Here is a 22,319-nt window from a genome sequence, read left to right as displayed (position 1 = left end):
AGGACAGGAGAAGTGAAACTAAATACACTGACATTGGACACAGACTTTCAAAGTAAAACAGGAAACGTGGAGATTAGACATGACATGAACTTAACATAACCACACAGACATGACGCATGACAGGTAGACGCACGAACCAGGGAGACTGAGTACAGGCGGAGTTGACATAAACAACTAAGAAACAAAGGACTAAACAGCAACCTAGAAATTAACTAGATGAACTAAACTAGGGCACAAATGAATATACATTAAAAAAAACCTCAAACACTGGGTCACACGACCCAGGACCATGACAGATGTAGCCGGCTGAGGATGCCGACTTTGCAGTTTCCAAACCACATGGTCCGAACGCTCTATGGTGCCCCTGTAGAACATGGTGAGTGTGGGAGGAGGGAGGTTGGCCCGCTTCAGGTATCTCAGGAAGTGGGGGAGCTGCTGGGCCTTTTTGGTGATGGAGGTGGTGTTGGTGGTCCAGGTGAGGTCGTCTGAGATGTGAACTTGGTGCTGTTAACAGTCTCTACCGTGGAACCGTGGATGCTGAGTGAGTGGAGTGGTGTGAGTGGAGTGAGTCTTCCTGAAGTCGATGATTCTCCCTGGTTTTGTCCACATTCAGTGACAGGTTGTTCTCGCTGTACAAGAACACTTCTCCAACTCCAACCCCCGACGCATGTGGCAAGGACTCCAGACCATTACAGACCACAGGACCACCAAACCCTCCCCCGCATCCTCTGATGTCTCCTTCCTCAACGAGCTCAACAACTTTTATGCTCGTTTTGAGCGAGGGAACCCCACAACCACAACCAAAGCAGACATGACGCCAGACCACCAACCTCTGACTCTCTCCCCCACCGATGTAGGAGCAGTGCTGAGCAGGATCAATGTCCACAAGGCTGCAGGCCCTGATGGCATCCCCGGGCGTGTTCTCAGAGCGTGTTCTGGGGAGCTTGCAGGAGTGCTCACAGACATATTCAACCTGTCCTTGGCCCACACTGTGGTACCGGCCTGCTTCAAATCCACCTCCATCGTCCCGATACCCAAAAACTCCAACCCATCTAGCCTCAATGACTACCGCCCAGTAGCACTCACCCCCATCATCACTAAGTGCTTAGAGCAGCTGGTCCTAGCACACTTCAAATCCTGTCTCCCCCCCACCCTGGACCCCCACCAATTCGCATACCGCCAGAACAGGAGCACAGAGGATGCAGTCTCCATCGCACTGCACTCTGTCCTCTCACACCTGGACAACAACAACACCTACGCCAGAATGCTGTTTATAGACTTCAGTTCAGCATTCAATACAATCCACCCCTCACAACTCATCAGGAAACTGACAGACCTGGGCATCAGTTCCCTCATCTGCAAATGGTTACTGGACTTCCTGACCAACCGGCCCCAACATGTCCGGCTGGATAACCGCTGCTCATCTACACACACACACAAGGCTGTGTGATGAGCCCTTTCCTCTACTCCCTCTTCACCCACGACTGCAGACCTGCTGATGGTTCCAACACCATCATTAAGTTTGCAGATGACACCACGGTGATTGGCCTCATCAGTGACAACGATGAGGCCGCCTACAGGGAGGAGGTGGATCGTCTGGCTGAGTGGTGTGACACAAACAACCTGCTGCTTAACACCGAGAAGACCAAGGAGCTCATCGTGGACTACAGGAGGAATGCTGACCCACATCCACCCATCCACATTAAGGGGACGGCTGTGGAGCGTGTGAGCAGCTTCAAGTTCCTGGGAGTCCACATCTCCGAGGATCTCACCTGGACGACCAACTGCTCCAAGCTGGTCAAGAAGGCTCACCAGCGCCTCTTCTTCTTGAGGACTCTGAGGAAGAACCACCTGTCCTCAGACATCCTGGTGAACTTCTATCGTTGCACCATCGAGAGCATCCTGACCAACTGTATAACAGTCTGGTACGGGAACTGCTCTGCCTCGGACCGGAAGGCGTTGCAGAGGGTCGTGAAAACTGCCCAGCGCATCGCCGGAGCACCACTTCCTGCCATAAAAGACATCTACAGGAAGCGGTGTCTGAAAAGGGCTGGGAAAATCATCAAAGACCCCAGTCACCCATCACATGGACTCTTCACCCTCCTGCCCTCTGGGAGGCGCTACAGGAGCCTCCGGACTAAGACCACCAGGTACCGGAACAGCTTCTTCCCCACAGCTGTCAGACTCCTGAACTCTGCCTCCTGACATCTGACCCACGTTAACACATGGACTGAACATACACACACCCACAATGGACAACTGTACCCTCAAACACACAATAATAACATGGACTGAACCACCACTCACAACCACCAGCACTATCTACACCCTCACTTATCTTAACTGCACTACTGTATAGCTCTGTGTCAATAATCATTCTGTACATTCGATAATCTTTAATCCTACAACTGTTTACAACTTGCATAGTTCCCATTTCTGTATAGCTGTATATCTCAGATTCTGTAAAGTTATTTATTTCATATTCTGTATAGTTTTTCATATTTATATCCTGTTCATATCCTGTACATAGCTTGTACTCACTACAGCCTGTACATACTTATAGTTATAGAATATTCACAACATACTTCATACCGTGTACATTATAACATACCATAATAGACCCATTTCTGTAATATACTCTCTGTACCACATCTCTGTACGCTGACTCGTCGTTGCTGCTGATGAGTCCAACCACGGTTGTGTCGTTAGCGAACTTGATGATGTGGTTAGAGCTGTGTAGGGCGGTGTAGTTGTGTGTCAGGGGAGTGAACAACAGAGGGCTGAGAACACAGCCCAAGGAGCTCCTGTGCTCAGCCTGATGGTGCTGGAGATGTTGTAGCTGATCCAGATACCACCATGATACTCCCTGATGATTTAGTAGATTTCACACTACTGAACAAAAAGAACAAGAACAGGGGTTTTTATCTTAAACTCACATACAGTGCAGGAATATATTAATCGGTATTACAGTTATGTCAAAATCTACACAGATGCATCAAGGAATACAGCCAACCAAAGCGGGATAGCATTTATTGTTCCTGAATTTAAGGTAGGGAAAAGGATCAGTGACGAGTTAAGAGAAATTAAATAGCAGACAGAATGGCAAAGGAAGCTACAAAGAGACCGCTGGTGGATGTGGATATCAGTAGGACAGAGAGCAAGAGTAGAATACAGCATAAAATGAAAGAAAGGTGGCAAAAGCAATGGGAGGAAGAGAGTAAAGGATGAAAAATCCAAAGGAAAACAGGCGAAATGAGAAGCAGAGGAAGGAACAGGAGAGAGGAGACGGTTATAGCTCGACTCAGATTTGGGCACACTGGTTTGAATAACATGTTGTTTTTAATAGGAAAACACTGTTTAGGAAAGTGTGACTGCAATAGAGAAGAAGTAAAACGGTAAATGGCCTGTATTTGTATAGCGCTTTTACTAGTCCCTAAGGACCCCAAAGCACTTTACACAACCTGTCACACACACATACACACTGGTGATGGCAGCTACATTGTAGCCACAACCACCCTGGGGCGCACTGACAGAGGCGAGGCTGCCGGACACTGGCGCCACCGGGCCCTCTGACCACCACCAGTAGGCAACGGGTGAAGTGTCTTGCCCAAGGACACAACGACCGAGACTGTCCAAGCCGGGGCTCGAACCGGCAACCTTCCGATTACAAGACGAACTCCCAACTCTTGAGCCACGATCGCCCCAGAAACAACACAACATGTTTTAATGCATTGTCAGAAATATGATGCTAAAAGAAGACAATTGATCAGAAAGCTTGGTGATATGAAAGTGAAACTGGACTACCTTGATTTATTTCACAAGAACTCTAGAAGTGAAAGTTATCGGGCCATATTTTGGTTTTTAATTCAGACTCATTCGTTTGGGAGGATTTGAATTGTTTGTTTGTTTTTTGTCATTTCGGTGCTCACTCCACACCAGTTGGTAGCGGTAATGCACCATTTTGCTGTTTGCCAACCGCCAATAAACAATATAAAGAAGAAGAAGAGTTCCCGGTGTGGCCGCTGAGATGGGGGCAGCACTGAGCTGCTGCAGGGGAAGCTACAGAGGAGCAGAAGAAGAGCAGCAGCAGTGCGTGTGCGGCCTGCCGTTCCGCTGTGTTTCGCTGTTTTCCCGAGTTTTCGGATTCATACTGAAGCTGTTCTCTGCTCGCAGCTCTCCCCCCGGATTCCGCCGCTCTCAGGTACCTGAAGCCGCTCCGTGGCTCCTCTGCCGGTCAAAGGGCCGTTAGCCTCTGCTAGTTGCTGTTAGCATGGCGCTAACGGCTATCATAGATAAACATCAAGTTATTGATCACATTATTGATGAGATTGTCGGTGCCTGTTAACGGTCAGGTTACTGATCTTCGGACGGGGCGTGGCTGTGTAATGAAGCGCAGTTTGCGCTGTTTTAGCGTGTGTACGGTGGCCGAGAGGAGTCTAACTCCATACGCTCTTTAAAGCCTTCAGAGTGAATTCGTGGTCACGTGGTGCAGCTTCAAACATTTAAGCGGTTAATTCTTATCGATTGGAAATCGTTGGTTATCGATCTGAGTGACTCTTCGCGCTTCAGTCTGAGTGGGCGGAGTCAGTGTGACTACTTCCTGTCCGGGTACCAGCTGAAATAACCTGACGGTGGTTTGTTCGGACCAGCAGGGGGCGCTGTGGGAGATGGAGCCTCCCGCAGAAGAAAAGCAGCTCTTCCTGCTGGGAGCTGCAGGAGAGGAGGAGAGGAGGAAGGAGGTGGGCTGCCAGTGGGAGAGCCCCGAGGAGGACAGGAAGGAGGTGGGCTGTCAGAGCGAGGCGGCAGAGAGGAGGGACGCCGCCGTCCAGGTGGACCTGCTGAGTCAGCAGCTGAGCTGGAGACACTCAGGTGAGAGCGCCGCCCTGCAGGTGGAGGGAGGAAACTTTCAAAGAACTTAATGGGGGGAAAAAAGATTTTATTTTAAACTTTATTTAATATGTAAATTATTTGATTTTTAGGTTTCCCTAAAAATCTAATAAAATCAGAGTCAGCTGATCGTGACATCTGATCGTCTTTACTATATTTTTGCTGCTCGTTAAATAAAATTATGTTCCGGTTCTTACTGAGGTTCACCTGAACTTTTCACCTGCTGCCATCTTTTGTTCTGAAGCCCGTTGGTTGTCACCTGTTGTCGTCATAGTGACGGGTCCAGTTGGGCGGTGCTTCCTGCTCGCTGGTGTGGGGGCTGGAGCTGGTTGTGTTTGCACTTCGTGCACGTCGCTGAGACTCCCAGGTTTTTGCTGGTCGGCGAAGCTTCTCTGATGGATTTTGGCAGTTTGGGGTTTAAAGGTGTTTGATGGTGTGTCTCCGTCACGAGAAGCTACTGGACTTAATTCCACCTTTACCTCATGGGCTGCTTTTAAGGTGGAATGTTTAATCAGTCAGCTTAGATCGTTGCGTCAGTGCTGATAGATCTAATTTAGTCTGAACTTTGAAGTGAGGTGCTGAGGCGCTCGCCCCTGAGCGTCTTCGCCCCGATCCACTGATTGAAGAAGAACAACCCCAGGTTTCTCTTCAGCACTGTAGCCAAGCTGACAAAAAGTCAGAGCTCTGTTGAGCCAACCATCCCTTTAACGTTAACAAGAATATTAATAAGAACTGATTTTAAGAAATAATTACTACAGAAGAAGAAAAGTGGTGGTCGGCCTCCCTGTAAACCGCCCTCAGAGGTTATGATTGAACCAGGTTTGTTTCAAATGGATAGAATAGAATATCATTGTCACATGTACAATGCGATTTAGAGCATCTACTCAGTGCAGACATGTAGAAATAAGGAGGGTGAGGTGCACAATTCTTCTCCACTGTATACATTTGAATAAAAAAATATCAAATATAATTATTAGAGGCTTTGTAATTAATCTCAATTAATCGCACAAGAAAATTTGCTCCGAAGCACAAATGTTTTTATTTATTTTTTTAATTTTAAAGGAATTTAGTGTGCGACAGAATCAAATAATAGACATGCACATGACTATTGTAATCTCAAGCTCTTTTAATTTATGGGGAGAAGGCATTTAAACTACATTTCAATTCAAAACAGAAACAAAAATAATATCACTGGATAAAATTGGAAGACTTAAAATAAAGTGTTACTTTAAGTACATTTTCAAAATGATATCGTCTTTAAATAATAATAATAATAAAAACAAAGTGCAGTTTTTCTTCTTAAAAAAATAAGGCAGAAACATAAAAGGTTATTTGAGCAGCTTCACCTTTAAACTCTGAGTAACCTTAGCCAACATTATTTTGTACATTAGGCTAAAACAGTGTGATCATCGAACATTTTAGTGCAAAAATAACAAACCCGTTGGACTCACAATACCTCCATGCTTATTTACTGTCGGTCTCTTTCAGCCAGTTACTTGGACAAACTAGCCTGTTCACATGTTCAGAGCAGCTCTAATTTTGTTGCTATGTTACTGTAAGTGAGAACAGTCTGTCACATGGGACAGAAGTGGCAGGACCAATCAGATACTTGCAGGCCAGGACAGAAGGTGTAGGTGGGTCGCTGCTCAACTGGACCACCACTGCAGCATGCAGTCTGTCTGGCTGATGGTGGATTCTGCTGTGTACAAACTCAGGGCCCTTTTACACAGGGCTTCCTCATCTGAATCAGAGAGGAGGCTCTTTGTCTTTGCTGGCTCCTTTGTGGTGGCATTGTTACACTGTTACTGCAGCAGAGCTGGTCCAAACCTCTTCTCGCTCTCCCCTTGCAAGACACTCTAAATCAGTGGTCTCCAACCTTTTTTGCACCACGGACCGGCCTTTGAGGTGTCCCGGATAAATACAACAAAATAAAATGATAGGACCAAGGCATAAACGGTGGTATTTTGTATATAAAATAATAAACGCTAATTCACTGTGTACTTGTGTAACTTTATTAGCAGCGTTCTCCTGAAATGCGCCAGCAACATTGAGAATAACATCCTCCTCTCTGCCCTTTAATGCTCTCTGGTCGCTATGGTAACGTGTGCATTCTTCTTCCAAAATAAGACACACAACTACAACACAGGAAAAGACCCAGGGAAACCGAGTTAACGATAAAAACCCTGAAAACCATCAGTTTCACACCCGAGCCTCAACTCTTGCAGTCCGGTACCAAATGACAGTGGTCCGTGGCCTGGGGGTTGGGGAGCACTGCTTTAAATCCTTAAAGTGTGGCTGAAGCACAGCAGCTATCGGGAGCCACTGATGGTTGGGACAGGTCCTTTGTGAAGGCGGTCTTAGATTTCACCATGTAGTTTGAGTCATCATCAGAGACCTCCATGGTGAGATGCAGGTGGCAGAAAGCAGGTAAAACCACTGAACATGAGACATGTCTCACCTCCAAGAAGCTCAGCCACACACCTGTAGTAGACAGTTCAAGAAAGTCGTTATTCATCTCCACAATAACTGTCAACTACAGAGCGTTTTGAAGAAACAGTAACAATAAGTTAAAAATAGTTTTATTTACCTGCATGGCTCAACAACAGTGGCCAGCGTTTGGTGGTTTACCAGCTCTGGTGGAGTTAAAATGACTAGCTTGTGCTTTTGTTTGCCCAAAGCAGCAAAAACAACCTCTTGATACTTTAGCAGACGAGACACCACATACAGGATTGAATTCCACCGTGTGGAAATATCCTGTATGAGTGGCTCTTTCTGTTGCCCCAGTCTTGTTTGCTCCTGGTGTAGTTCCTCCATATTTGCAGGGCTGTCTGTAATACATCTCATTTTGCTTTTCAGTGTCAAAAAGGCAGTTTTCAGGCAGTTGGAAAGTTGGATCACCTGACGCAAACTGTAGCACCCCCTATCTTCTACCACTGGTAGTGGTCTACAGTCCAGAGCAATCCATTATGGGAGATAGTAACATAGTTTGTCCGATGTTGACTTACTAATTTTGGTCCTGAAGCCAGTCATTTCATCAAGTTTGGTCAGCTCCCACAGTTTCTGTGCTCCCTGAAACATGTTTTGCATTTAGATGGTACCGTAAGGTTGAAATGCTTTGGGTGGTATCCAAACTCGTTTTTGCACAGTTTGCACAAAACCTCACTTTTATCAAAGCTTCCATTGGGTAGTCTTTGGAAATGAAATTTGCCTCTGATCAGTCCTAGCAATGTGCTTTCTTCTGATTCTTTGTAGCTTTGTTTTGTGCATCACTGTAATTGGTATAAAAGGAAATCATGCACTGACAATAGTTCCCCTTTGCTTGGAATGCAAAGTGCGATTAAATTAGTAACTTTTTAAAAAAATGAATTAATCACAATTAACGCATTTCCAGTGTGGGCTATTGCAGGTAAATTAAATAGTGCACAGTAGTGATAGTGGTGTTTGTAGTCTGTGTATTACACGAATAAAACCATGATTAACCCGTCAGTGATGATTCTGTGGGTCAGTTTGCATCACAGACTCAGATTCTGAGTCCTGGTCCTCGTCCCGCTCTGACGCCGGTCTTTGTGTGCAGGCTCGTCTGCGATGCTGCTGCAGTGCATCGCCGTCCGAGCTGACGGACCAGACGGGGGCGCTCTGCTGCAGCACTGCACCACCAACAGGACCAGAACCAGAATCATCCGCCCCGCCCCCAAACTCTCCGATGAACCCACCCCAGCCAAGTCCAGGACTCAGAGGAGACGGTTGGTACCTCAGAGCTCCAATACTGACAAAAAGAGTCGCCGCCGCCGCCACGAGTCATCTGACACTGACCAACAAGAGGAGGCGGAGGTCATGACAGTGGAGGAGGACGTCACAGCTGACCCCACCTGGACTCCATCTGAAGGAGGTGAGTCAGATTTTACTGACGTTTAATATTTGTAGCTTAAAAGTATTAAAATTTTTATTTCCACTCATTCACATTTTTTTTTTAGACTGCTTTAACTCTGGATTAACTCGACTTTAACTCGTCGTGAGGTTGTTTTTTACTCTTGTGTAAATCAGGATTAATCTGATGTTATCCTTGGCTTAAGTCTTTCCTCTCGTGTCCCTGCAGGTGTTGCGCTCCCCGCGGCTCCCGGAGCCCTGCCGGCGGACTCCCAGGATGTGGCCGCAGTGAAGCTGGAGCTCGACAGCACCGTGTGCGACGTTTGCGGCAAAGTGATGAAGAACAAGTCGAGTCTGGCTCGCCACTCCTTCATCCACACGGGGAAGAAGCCGTTCGCCTGCCACCTGTGTGAACTGCGCTTCAATCGCCGCGACAACCTGCAGCACCACCTGAATCGGCTGCATCCAGACGGCGTCGCCAAACGGGAGAAACAGCGGCAGGTTCAGGCGTGGCTGTGTGCCGTGTGTGGCAAGACGTTCAGCTGCCGCTCGCGGCTCAAGACGCACGAGGTCATCCACTCGGGGGTGAAGCCGCACAGCTGCGACCTCTGCCCCAAGGCCTACATGAGGGCCAATGACCTTGAGCACCACAAGAAGGTCGTGCACGTGGACGGCACCGCCGAGCCCCCGCGGCCGAGCTCACTGCTCTGCGACTTCTGCGGCAAAGAGTTTAAGTGCAGGTCGCAGCTCGCTGTCCACTTCCAGACGCACACAGGCGAGCGGCCGCACCTCTGCGACATCTGCGGCCGCAAGTTCGCTCGCCAGTACCAGCTCAAACGCCACAAAGTCCTGGTCCACAGCAACCATGTCAATGGAGAAGACAGCCCACTGGACGCCCCGTTTGCCTGCGGCGTGTGTGGGAAACGGCTCAAATCTGAGGCGCTGCTCACTGCTCACGCCCGCATCCACACAGGTGACAAGCCTCACCGCTGTGGCGTCTGCCTGCGCAGCTTCCAGCGTGCCACCTGCCTCAAACAGCACCAAGTCCGCGTGCACCTGCGGGTCAGGGCGGGCGACGCCAGTGCCAGCCGCAGGAGGAGCACCGCCACCTCTGAGAAGGCGTTCCCGTGCACCGTCTGCAGCAAGGTGTTCAAGTTTCGGTCGCTGCTGGCAAGCCACTCCACCATCCACAGCGACGCCCGGCCCTTCGCCTGCGACTTCTGCAGCCGCCGCTTCCGCCGCCTCAGCCACCTGAAGAGGCACCGAGAGGTCGTCCATGCCAATGGGGCGCGCCTGCCGCAGAGTTTCGTCTGCCACATCTGCGGCAAGGACAAAAAGTGTCGCTCGCAGCTTGCCAGGCACGTCGTCATCCACACCGGGGAGCGCCCGTTCGCCTGCGACCTCTGCTCTGCCCGCTTCAACCGCCACGGCAACCTGCAGCAGCACAGGAAGCGCATGCACGGTGTTGGGACACCGCCAGACGAGGAGGCCCCGCCCATCCTTTTTGACGACGACGCGGTTCTGACGTACAAACAGGAGGAGACAGTGGTGGACTGCGCGGCAGAACTGTCTGAGGACGACATGGACGCCGCTCAGCAGCTGGACGCCACCTGACAGCAGTGAGCGCGCTCACGGAGTCTTGATGCACCCGAGCAGCTCTGCAGGGTTTGACAAACAGACGGAGCTCTCAGAGGGTCTCATGATGTTCAAAGACAAGCAGAGGCAGCTGATTGGCTGGCGGGCTGGTCTCAGATCAGCTGAGATTATGGTAGAAGGAGTTTGAATCAAACTTTATTTGTCTGTATCATGGTTTCATTAAAGATGGTTAAATCACTGCTTCTGTGGTTTCTCAAGGTTCAGTCACATGATTTCATTAATATTGACGGTGACCAATCGGTGTGGAGGAGGAGTGTAACTGTGTTATCTTTGGCAGTTTAAAGGGTCAGTTAAAGAAATGTGTTTGTGTGACTGCTGGGAGCAAAGAGCTGACAAAAACAACATACACCTGGCTCTTTGCTCAGGTGTGCAGACACAACACTCATCCCTCGCGTTACGAGCCTTTTAATGCTTGAATGATTGAGTTCAGAGACATGTCACACTAGGGCTGTTTGATATAACGATATATATCGATGACGATATATAAACATCTGTCGTTTCATTTTACGCTATCTTTTGTTTCGTGGTGTTGCAAAATAAACTTTATGGCAATATTTTTTCATGTTCTGATGGTCACTGTAGTTATTATTAATTTCTTAAAGTTCTCTCTTTCTCTTATATTTAATATAACCACACTACGGACAGACAAGCACCTGTTTTTATGCGTTGTCGTTAGCAACAACGACGGTAACACCATCGCGTGTCCGCTTGTTTATGTTCCACATAAAGCTTTCACAATAAAGCTCAAGATCCTGTTGAGACTTTTCAAAATAAACTGAATCACGTGAAAGATGCAGAGTGTTTACGGATGAGAATCAAAAAAAGATGCCAGGTGCTAAAAAATAAACCTTAGAGTCAAACGTTAGAACAGGCTTTTCCCCGCAGCACGCCGTGTAATAAATACAAAGAAAACGGCGCCGTTACAACTTTTGTCTAAAAATGTATCGTTTCATGCATCAGTTAAAACACTCGACTCCAGCTACATGACGCGCAGCTGGAAACACTTCAGGCAGGTCGAGCTGCCCGAGATTCACAGAATTTACAGAAAATGTTAAATTTTTGTGATTTATATAGTTATCGGGACGATGTCTTATATCGGGATATGAGATTTTGGTCATATCGCACAGCCCTATGTGACAATGTCAGGTACAAGTAATGGACAGGAGTGGAAAAAGCAGTCAATGTCCACAGAAGACCTGTATAAAGAGATAAGGGGTGGCTCAAGACTTTTGCACCTGTTGTCTCGTGTAAATAGAAACCTCAGTCCAGCTGTGAGCAAACAGCTATGCTGCACACAAAGAAGTCAAACATCACCACTGATTATCTGCAGGTACAAATTTATTCACATGATCTCAGACAGTTGTACAGCTCAATGATTGGTTCACAGCTCAGCTGTGTCCTTGCAGGGGGCGCCATCCATACAGCCTCTGTGACCGCTGAGCGCCAGCACATTCAGGTAAAATGGACCCAGCTGGACACTTTATTCTCCAACCAATCAGAACATGCAGAAACCTTCACATCAGGAAGTATCGACTCCAGCTGACGGAGGAGGCGGGGTCTGTTGTTATATCACAGAACCAAGGTTATAGAGCCGGGGTGGGGAACTCCAGGCCTCAGGGTCCGGTGTCCTGCAGGTTTTAGCTCTCACCCTGGGTCAACACACCTGAATCATATGATAAGTTCATTAACAGGCCTCTGGAGAACGTATGGTTATGGTGTAACCTTGGTTCTATTAGTGAGAGACAGGAAAAGACCCAGGGAAACCATTACATATGTAACGGTGTGGAGAGTCTCGATATGCTAGGGAACTTCAGGGCACGTTGAGGAGGTCATTTAGCCATTTGAATCAGCTGACACATCTAAAACCTGCAGGACAGCAGCCCTGGAGGTCTGGAGTTGGACAGCCTTGGTTTAAAGTGAGATGCAAAGCTACTGGCACATTGCAGACAGGTGGTGTTACACAGCAGCAGGTTAGAGAAGTCACCTGACCCAGAGACTGAGGCCATTCAGCTGGTCTCGCCTGTCCCAGGGTCAGGTGATCAGCACGTTCTCACGCCCCGAATCACATCTTGCTAAAGCGAAACTATCTCACGACAGACTGAGCTGCAGCGACAGTGTAACACAAACAGTATTTAAAGTAACATTTGGATCACCACCTGAAATCACCGACATTACAACAATAAAAACACAGAAAAACTCCACATTTATTACAGGAACATAAATGTGCAGAGTCTCCATCAAACACAGACATGTGACGTGTTCTGAGCATGAGCAGACTCGTCTGGTTTCTGCACATGCTCAGAACACGTTCAGGTCATGTTCATGTCATGAGGCGAAGGAGCTGCAGCATCGGAGGCCTCATTAAACCGAAGCACAGAAGGAATGATGTGCAAACACGTCAGCCAGGTATCAGGGTGAAAACAATCCGCCTCAGGCTCCGCCCCCAAACCACATTAGCCATATGTCTGTGAAGGTTCTCAGTCATCCAGGTCATCATAGTCAAAGGAGCTTGCAAAGAAAAGCGTCTGGACTTCTTTAAGTTACTTGAAGACGTTTCACCTCTCATCCGAGAAGCTTCTTCAGTTTTAAGGTCAAATGGTGGAGAGTCCCAGATTTAAACCTAGTGGGAGTATCCCCCCACAGAGGGACAAAAGGACCCCCTGATGATCCTCTAATCGCCTGAGCCAAGGTGTGAAACTGGGTGTGGGTCCCAATCAGCCAGAGTTTCGGGTGAGCTCATTGTGAAACCTGGCCCCACCTGTGAAAGGATAAGACAGGTCCATTTCACTATAGATGCCCTCCAGATCGAGATCAGCCAGACTCTGCAGGAACCGGAAATCCTTCTACCCTCTCCAATCTTAGAAAAGGTTTACAAGTTTGTGGACAAGGCTCAACAAGGCCAACACTCTAAAGGAAAAGAAAGACAACGCAGGAAATTTCACACCTTGCTTTCAAAAACACACACACTCCTCATTCTGAACCTACACAACTCAGAGAAGAAAACACACCTGAAGACAGTCAGGAGAAATGGGTTAAGAACTTTTCAGACCGGAATCTCACTGAACCTTAAGAGAGAGTATTAGCCAAAGGACTCTATTTTGCCATTTCTCCACAACAGTTGCCCATAGTGGACCTCATCACAGCCACAGAATCTGCCATATGGATTAATACATTATCACAGACAGAAGCAGAGCAAATCAGGATGAAAGTCTCAGCCACGCTCTCCAGTGCCAAAGTCCCTCCGTCCAACCTCACAATACAGGAAAAGAAGGCCGTCGCTTCCCTGAGCAAAGACCACAACATCACTGTTTTACCAGCTGATAAGGGAAGATGCACCGTGGTCCTAAACACTACAGATTACCACACAAAGATCACTACTCTCCTCAGTGATAACAATACCTACGAAGCCCTAAAGCGAGACCCCACAAGCAGCTACAAAAAGAAAGTTATAGCTTGCCTTCAAGACTTTGAAAAGGACAAAATCATTGACCGCCTTAGATATCACTGCCTTTACCCAGGGGATGCCATACCCTGCATTTACGGACTTCCTAAAATCCACAAGGAAGCTGTCCCACTCAGACCCATAGTCAGTAGCATAAACTCAGCCACTTATAACATTGCTAAACACCTTGCTACCATCCTTGCTCCTCTCGTGGGGAACACCCCACACCACATCAAGAACTCCACCGACTTCACCGACAAGGTCCAGAAACTTACCCTGGATCCAGATGAAACCATGGTGTCCTTTGATGTAGTCTCTCTCTTCACTTGCATACCCACCACGGAGGCCGTGGAGACTGTCAGAAAACGACTACAAGAAGACAGCTCCTTGGAAGACAGGACCAACTTCACACCCGATCAGACCTGCACACTGTTAGACCTCTGCCTCACCACTACATATTTCAAGTACAACGAAGGCTTCTACAGACAAACACATGGCTGTGCCATGGGCTCCCCCGTGTCACCTATTGAAGCCAACCTTTACATGGAGGAAGTGGAAAGGAAGGCTCTTGGCTCTTTCAAAGGAAGAGTACCCAGCCACTGGTACAGATATGTAGACGACACCTGGGTCAAAATCAAGACACAAGAAGTGGAATCCTTCACTGCGCACATTAACGCTGTGGATAAAAACATCAAGTTCACCAGGGAAGACACAAAGGACGACTGTTTGCCTTTCCTGGACTGCGCTGTACACATTGAAGAGAACGGCAACCTCAACATCGAAGTTTACTGGAAGCCCACACACACGGACCAGTACCTCCTCTTTGACTCCCATCACCCTCTGGAACACAAACTTGGAGTAATTAGGACCCTACACCACCGGGCAGAACATGTTCCCTCTAAGCCTGAAGGGAAAAAGAAGGAACACACACATGTAAAGGAAGCACTCAAAACGTGCGGCTATCCTAAATGGGTGTTCTTAAAGTCAGCAAAGAGGCACAGAAAAGAAGACCAGACACCAGCGAGGGAGGATAAGAAGGACAGACGCAACAACATTGTCATCCCCTATGTAGCCGGTGTATCAGAGACACTCAGGAGAGTTTTCTCCAAGCACGACATCCCAGTGTATTTCAGACCCAGCAACACGCTCAGACACAAACTGGTTCACCCGAAAGACAAAATGCCAAAACACAGACTTAACAATGTGGTGTATGCTGTACAGTGCAGCGAGGAATGCCCAGACCTCTACATCGGAGAGACCAAACAACCACTTCACAAGCGCATGGCACAACACAGAAGAGCCACCTCCACAGGACAAGACTCAGCTGTCCATCTGCATCTTAAGGATAAAGGACACTCTTTCGAGGATGCCAATGTTCACATTTTGGACAGAGAGGACAGATGGTTTGAAAGAGGAGTGAAAGAAGCCATCTATGTCCACTGTGAGCAACCATCTTTGAAGAGAGGCGGGGCTTACGACACCAACTCTCTGCCATCTATAATCCAGTTTTGAGTTCCCTCCCCAGACGCCTTAACGCCCACTCACATCCTGGGCCATCTGACCTCAGGAATGCGCATGATAAGGTGGAGCCAGGTTTCACAATGAACTCACCCGAAACTCTGGCTGATTGGGACCCACACCCAGTTTCACACCTTGGCTCAGGCGATTAGAGGATCATCAGGGGGTCCTTTTGTCCCTCTGTGGGGGGAAAATCCCACTAGGTTTAAATTTGGGACTCTCCACCATTTGACCTTAGAACTGAAGAAGCTTCTCAGATGAGAGGTGAAACGTCCTCCAGGGCTCTGACGAGTGTTCGTGTTTTAAACTGAAGCTGTTGATCAGTCAATTACGTCATCCTCAGCAGCACCGTCACACTGATTGACAGCTGTGTTTCTGATCCACAGCTCAGGTGTGTTTTGACTTAAGGCGGAGTATTAGGTGGCCCTCCTGAAACTCATCTCCACACCTGAGTTACAGCGGTTGTTACGCCTCGGGACGCCACTTGCCCAATCATGACCATAAAAACTGCCAGAGGACAACGTGTGCGGAGCCTGAGGCTGATCCAGGTGAGCTGATATTCAGGAAGAGAGCATTTTACAAACATGAGTATTATTAGTTTTTGATCCCTCACATCTGAAGTCTGAATAACCAATCAGTGATCCGAGGACGCGATCCTCAGAGGGACTCATTCAGCTTCAAGCTCCACCCTTATTTTATTTTCTTGAAAACTTTTCCGACCCTCTAACTCTCCTCAGTTATTAACTGGTCTGTTAACACCCCCCGTCTCCGTGGAGCAGCTGCTTCATCAGCTCTCTGTGAAATCAAACGCACCTCTGCTGTGACTCCACCTCCCGAGGGACGCATTAACTTCACCCAATTTACTCGTTTAATTAAACATGGAGCGTCTGGCTGACAGTAACAAGAGGAGGAGCAGGGAGGGAAGAAAAGGAGTAATCAAGGAGGACAAAGAAGAGGGGAGCAAAAAAGAAACGAGGAGGAAGTGGGGGAGATTGAAGAAGAGCAAAGGGACGGTTGATAAAACGAGAGAAAGGAAACTGGAATAAGAAGTACAGAAGAAGAAGTCTCTGTGATGACATTGCCGCCTGTCCGTAAACACCCTGCGATGAAGATGATTGATTGGTTTGACCGTAGAGTGATGTCCTCCCTCTGCCCTGCTGACACTGTCCTGTGATGTCAGACCTCCATGCTGTCAGCTTTGGGTGACCCGGAAATCCACAGATTTGATTGGTCGCCAGGCGTCTTGGTTCGGGAATCACTAGGTGGAGAGAGAGATATGTTGACATCGTCACTAGAACGGCCGCTGTCATGGAAAGAGTCGAGTGAAAGTCACATATTAACCATCTCAAACTGCAGGAAAGCAAAGAGGAGCCAAAGGTTCAGTCTGACCGACACAGGCAGCAACCACCATCAGGAACTGATCAATGACTCTGATCAATGATTCTGATCAGTTACTCTGATCAGTGACCAGTGTTGGGTGTAACAAGAATAATATTACATTTTTCAGTATTGCAGTAATGTCACAGCTGCACAGACAGCATGTGCTAACGCTAAGCTAACCAGACAGCAGGGGCGTCCAAATTGATGGGCTGCATCCTCCTGAGGCCGCATTTGTAGGCCGATTATGTCACAGCGACCCGACGAAGGATATCCAGATTCGTAAATGCGTCCTCCTTTTCCCCAGATTTGAAGGATGGGTCGAGTGTGTCCCTCGTGGCCCATCATATCCCAGAATTCAGCCAATTCCAGTTTACAACAATGGTGGCCGCTACAAAGTTTTAATATTACTCTTATTACTCTTTCTGGGTCACAAAATAAACTTTTAACATATTTTTAGGCGAGAATGCAGCTGTGTAAACTTCAAATATCTGCTTGGTTTTGTTACTGAGTAAATTGGTTTGGCTGAGATTATAGTTTTCACACAGCTTAATAAACGTCAAACAGAAAACTGATTAAACAAAAGTGTGAGACGGTTGAGAATTTACTCCAGTGTCCTGTTATACTTTAGACAGCAAGGAGCAGAGGGCTGAGTTTATTAAACTCCAACGAGACAGCGGTGACGCAAGTCTGAAGGCTAGACCATTCAATTTACTTCTGGCTTACCTGACCTCCTGAGGACCTGGCCTTCGCAGTCTGTGTGCGCTGGGTCCTCAGAAGGATGCAGCCTCTGAATTTGGACACAGCTAGCATGTGCTAACGCTAAGCTAGCCAAGAACCCAGACTGATGTTAAAGCTGAGAGTATGCAGACCCCAGTCCAGTAGCCAGAGCCTGAACTTCAACAGGTAACAAGCTGATGAGCAGTCAGGCTGTTTTTCTACTTTTTCATGTTTCTACAGTTTAATCACAATGACAACTGCTTTGTGCTGGTTTCCATCTTTGCTTTGTGTGTGAATGGGTGGATGACTGGATGTGTAAAGCGCTTTGGGGTCCTTAGGGACTAGTAAAGCGCTATATAAATACAGGCCATTTAAAGCGCTATACAAATACAGGCCATTTACCATTTGTGTTCATACATAAGAGCAAAGGTGGAAGATCACATGTGTGTCCTCATTATGGGATGTGTTAATGTGTGTGGGGCTGTAGCCTCAGGTTTATGTTGTTAACTGTAATTATGAGACAGTTTGAAACGTCATTTTCCAGTATAATGACAAAGTAATGTCACGAGTAGTATAATGAATTACTTTATCAGACACGTAATTAAGTACTGCATACTTTTAATGAAGGTAACAAGTAATATGTAATACATTCCACATATCCCGTGTCACTTCACACCATACCTTCCTCCCATTAAAAAGGACTAAAACCTTATTTCAGAATACTCTGCTGCTTCATGTTCTGTGTGTTTGTTTCCATCATATTCATTAAAAGCTGTCCTCAGACAGGCTGACGTCCTCCTGGTTGTAACACACAGCCGTCCCTTTACGTGCTCTAAGTAAAAGCCGGACTTCAGGTGTCATCTCGATCTAGGGCAAAGAATAAAATGCCACACAGTCTCACCTGAAGAGGGAGCTATGCTTACCCTGCTGCAGGGAAAAAGTCAGAAATGTTCAGAATAATCCTTCTTTGTCTGACACTCTGTCTGAAACAAGCTGTTCTAGCTCCTCCCCCTTTAAGCCTACTCTCTAAATAGAAAACATCTGGAAACCTGCCAAGGGGCAGACTCTGGTCATCATGAGCTTTGCAGCATTTACAGATCCACGTTAGAGGCGCGATATTTATCACACCTAATCATCTGCCTTTGACCTCTGACCCCATCAGGCTCCAACACTGAGCTCCATCCCGCAAGCAAACAGCTGCTTTGGTTCAGCTGAAGCCGTGGCAGGACTGGAGTCAGCCAGCGCTGCCTCGCTGCTTCTGATTCGACAGCTTTAAGGAGTGAGTGGTGAGCTCAGTTGACCCAGCTGGGTCGTGGAGGAAAGTGGGAACAGAACCAACGAAAATACACAAGTCAGCAGATTTTTTGCTGCTGTAGACTCCTGAACTGATGCCAGCAACACACACACACGCTGGTCTTTCTATCACTGTGAGGACTGCATCAGAGGACCAAACCTGACTCCTGCCTAAAAGCATCAGGACTCGATATCCCCACCAAACGTCCCCTCAGAGTGAACACCTCCGGCTGCTGTAAATCAGCTTGTTAACAAGTTGACTCATTACAATCATACAGGAAACGCTGCAGCGGCAGAGGACCATGATGGGATTCGTAGCTGCTCTGCATGTCTTACCTTCTGCTGAGCATCTGAAAACAGCAGGTGGCAGAAGCCACCAGGATGAGCAGCAGCAGGGGGATGGTGGGGATGACGACGTAAAGCAGCAGCATACCTGCAGAGACACCAGACCACCTGAGCATTAGGTCATGAGCCCAGATCAGGTCAAAGGTCGCAGGTCTTCTTACCTGAAGCTCCGGCCATGGTGACCTGAGGTGGAACGTCTTCGTTGTTTGCAGGCTGTGTGGCCACGCCTCCACCTGCAGTCACTGCTATGGACACAAGAACACACCTGTGCCTTAATACAGAGCTGCAGGTGAGTCCCACCTATGGCTCCACCTGCCTCTATGATCTTATATGGACCTTCCTCCTTACCTGTATCCTGCCCACCAGGTGTGTCATTCACCAGATGGCTCTCTGAAAGACAGGAAGTAAAGAACCTGAGTGAGTGAAGCTGATTGGCTGACAACACCAGGGCTGCTTATCTATGATTGAAGCTGACTGGCTGATGGCACCTGGGTTGTATTTGCAGATGAAGTTGTGTTTCATGTTGCACCGGTCGTCGTTCCATTGGTAGAGATAAGCCCCGCCCAGACCAGAAGGCGCAGTTGGCTGATGGTACATGACAACGCAGGCCTCACCTCCACAGGATGGTTCATCGAAGTACCAGTTCCTGCATCATCAGCACAGTTGGTTAAGCCCAACCCACCCCCTTTAGTAAAACATGCCGGGAGTCACCTGACACAGCTCTGACATCACGCTCACCTGAAGGAGGCCACGCTGCCGTCGGTCCACTGGTAGAGCTGTGGACAGGAAGTTAAGGCATTGCTGAGCTCCGACTGAGTCTGATCCACTCCCTCCACCCGAGTCAGGCCGATCCAGAAGTCCCCGTCAGCTATGCCCCCGCCCCCTCCTGCCCTGTCCACCGCACCTGAACGCAGCTCCTGGAAACAAAAACAAGGAGAAAGGGTCACAGAAAAAGGAGGGGAGGGTCTAGAGAGAACCAGGTGTGGGTCTCACCTGCAGCAGGTGCTCGATGTCTCGCTGTTCCGTCGAGCTCTCGATGCTGAGAAGCGCTCCTCTGTCCATCTCGCAGGCCTGACGCGCCTCGCTGAAGGCGACGCGGCTCGACACGTCATGGAAGTACGCCATCTTATAGCAGGGACGCTCGGCCCCGCCCACACACACTGTCTGACCTGAGACATGGAGCCCCGCCCACAGGAAGATGCATCAGAGCAGCACTGAGTGTGTGTGTGTGTGTGTGTGTGTGTGTGTGTGTGTGTGTGTGTGTGTGCGCACAACAGTGTGTTAATCACTGTTGCGCACACACACACTTCACTACTTTAAGTGATTAGCTGGAGTGTCTTCTGCACCATCATCACTTTACTGTTAAAGCCACTAAAGAGCTCCATATATATCTGTCTGCTGTCAGCCCGCCCTCCACCCATCCCTCCACCCACTGTTCCTCCACCCGTTCCTGCTGCCTGTGGTTCAGGTATTTTAGCTGCTCCCCTGATAAATCGAACAGATCTCTGAAACATCAGCTGGCCACATGACCCATTACAAACCTGCAAACCTTACACCAGACACACCACCCAGTGGTAGGCCTGCAAATCCCACATTGCCCCTCCTCTGTCCCCTGAACCTTCAGTCTGCACTCTGCTTCACCTCCCATCTTTTTTTTAAAATTTTTACTAAACCTTGAAAACATCGGCTTCAAGAACGCACATAAGGGTGTGTACGAGCACGCCCGGCTGTGGGCGGCTGCCTCCTATCCCCTCCTCAATCTGTCTGCTGCATCTGTATTCTGACATCTGCAGGAGCTCCAGATGTACACACGAAGCAGTCGTAGTGAGTGTCTACAGAAAATCAGCTAGGACTCAAACAGACAACAAATATGACACAAAGTGAAGTTTATTTTATCGAATCTGTTGAAGGCATCTGAGCTGATGGCCGCGTGTCATCATTGCCATGAAGGCGATGGTTTGAATACTCGCAGTGGTTTGTGTGACTCGATCCTCACTTCGATCAGGTGTCACGTTTCACCCTGACAGAAGAACAAAGCTCTTTCATTTCTCTGATCACAGTCAGATGATGTTTGCACAGGTCAGAAATTCTTTAATGTGATCAAAGCCACAGACACACACACGCACACACGTATACACACATGCGTACACGTATAAAGACACATACATATAAACACACATACACACAGACACGTATACACAGATTTATACACACACGTAGACACACATTTATACACACAGGTATGCACACATATACACAGACGTGTACACAGACACACACACCACACACATGTGGCTGTACTTTGGTGGACGAGCATCCCTGTAAGGCTGACAGATTTCAGTGAATGACTCTCTGGGAACACGTCACATATCTCACTACATTAATGGTTCTTTTCACTGGTTTAACTGTATTTCCACTTAAACCAGTGCTGCTGGTTTTCCTTCAGAGTGGAAAACATGAAGTGCAGCAGGATGAGCTGCTGCCTGCGCCGCTGCGAGCTGCAACACTGAGGTTTCTGTAACATGGAAACTTTTCACACCTCAAAAGAGCCACACTGTTTAAAAAGTAATTGGATTACTGCAGTACTCACCGCTCACCACCCGTGCTGCCTCCACCTGGACCATCCCCATCGCCACAACGACCCCGAGCATCAGTCGGTTAATTATCACGATCCTTGAGCAGGTCATCTTTATTTCTTTAAATATGAAATTAAATCTACAAAATAAAAGTGTTTCTGTGGAGAGCTGTTCCAGAGACGTTTCAAAATAAAAGCCTGCCTCTGGTCAGCGTGCTCCTGGTGCCCATGTTTCCTCTCCTGTCTCTGTACTCTGAAGTGAAGCGGGAGGCAGAGGAGCGCCTGTCTCCTCCTCCTCCATCGATCCTGCCCACTGAGCCACAGCTGTAACCTCCTCCTTCAATAAAGCCCGGGGGACCACACACACACACACACACACACACACACACACACGTTTAATTCATTTACTCAGAGCCTCAGCTGATTGGCTCCAACAGAGCAGCTGATCAATAGATGAAATGTGCAGTTATGAGCATCACTTGAGCTCGCCGCTTCCTCCATTGATCCCCGAGCAGGAGGAATTTTCTCTCATTATTCACACAGCAAGCGGCTCCAGTTTCACATTAATGAAAGCTGAACGCAGAATCGGTTTCATTCTGACACACGCCGTGGAAATGCTTCCTGCGTTTTAAACCCCGA

General features: G+C 48.1%; 2 protein-coding genes across 3 annotated transcripts; one reads left to right on the top strand and one right to left on the bottom strand.

Moving 5' to 3' along the window:
• Window positions 1-4,008: 4,008 nt before the first annotated feature.
• On the top strand, window positions 4,009-10,975 carry LOC146662831 (zinc finger Y-chromosomal protein 1-like). 2 transcript variants are annotated; one of them, XM_085419435.1, is made up of 4 exons: window positions 4,009-4,201; window positions 4,653-4,869; window positions 8,462-8,776; window positions 8,984-10,975. In XM_085419435.1, the coding sequence occupies exons 1-4, from the start codon at window positions 4,028-4,030 to the stop codon at window positions 10,366-10,368; spliced, it is 2,091 nt and encodes a 696-aa protein (XP_085275561.1). In that variant the 5' UTR covers window positions 4,009-4,027; the 3' UTR covers window positions 10,369-10,975. The 2 variants fall into 2 exon arrangements, with proteins under 2 accessions (XP_085275561.1, XP_085275559.1); XM_085419433.1 differs by having other exon boundaries at window positions 4,650-4,869.
• A 765-nt stretch (window positions 10,976-11,740) lies between these two features.
• Window positions 11,741-21,923, bottom strand: chodl (chondrolectin). The gene is made up of 8 exons (XM_085417682.1): window positions 21,696-21,923; window positions 20,099-20,274; window positions 19,844-20,022; window positions 19,594-19,751; window positions 19,454-19,495; window positions 19,267-19,350; window positions 19,097-19,193; window positions 11,741-16,628 (listed from the first exon to the last, which is right to left on the bottom strand). The coding sequence occupies exons 1-8, from the start codon at window positions 21,790-21,792 to the stop codon at window positions 16,547-16,549; spliced, it is 915 nt and encodes a 304-aa protein (XP_085273808.1). The 5' UTR covers window positions 21,793-21,923; the 3' UTR covers window positions 11,741-16,546.
• Between the last annotated feature and the right edge of the window lie 396 nt (window positions 21,924-22,319).

This window comes from Rhamphochromis longiceps, linkage group LG9 (assembly GCF_057381845.1).
Source record: "Rhamphochromis longiceps isolate RC_006_pf linkage group LG9, R_longiceps_female_GT1.1, whole genome shotgun sequence".
Classification (NCBI taxonomy): Eukaryota; Metazoa; Chordata; class Actinopteri; order Cichliformes; family Cichlidae; genus Rhamphochromis; species Rhamphochromis longiceps.
The sequence above is the reverse complement of the archived record's forward strand: the minus strand, read 5'-3'. Positions and strand labels throughout refer to the sequence as shown.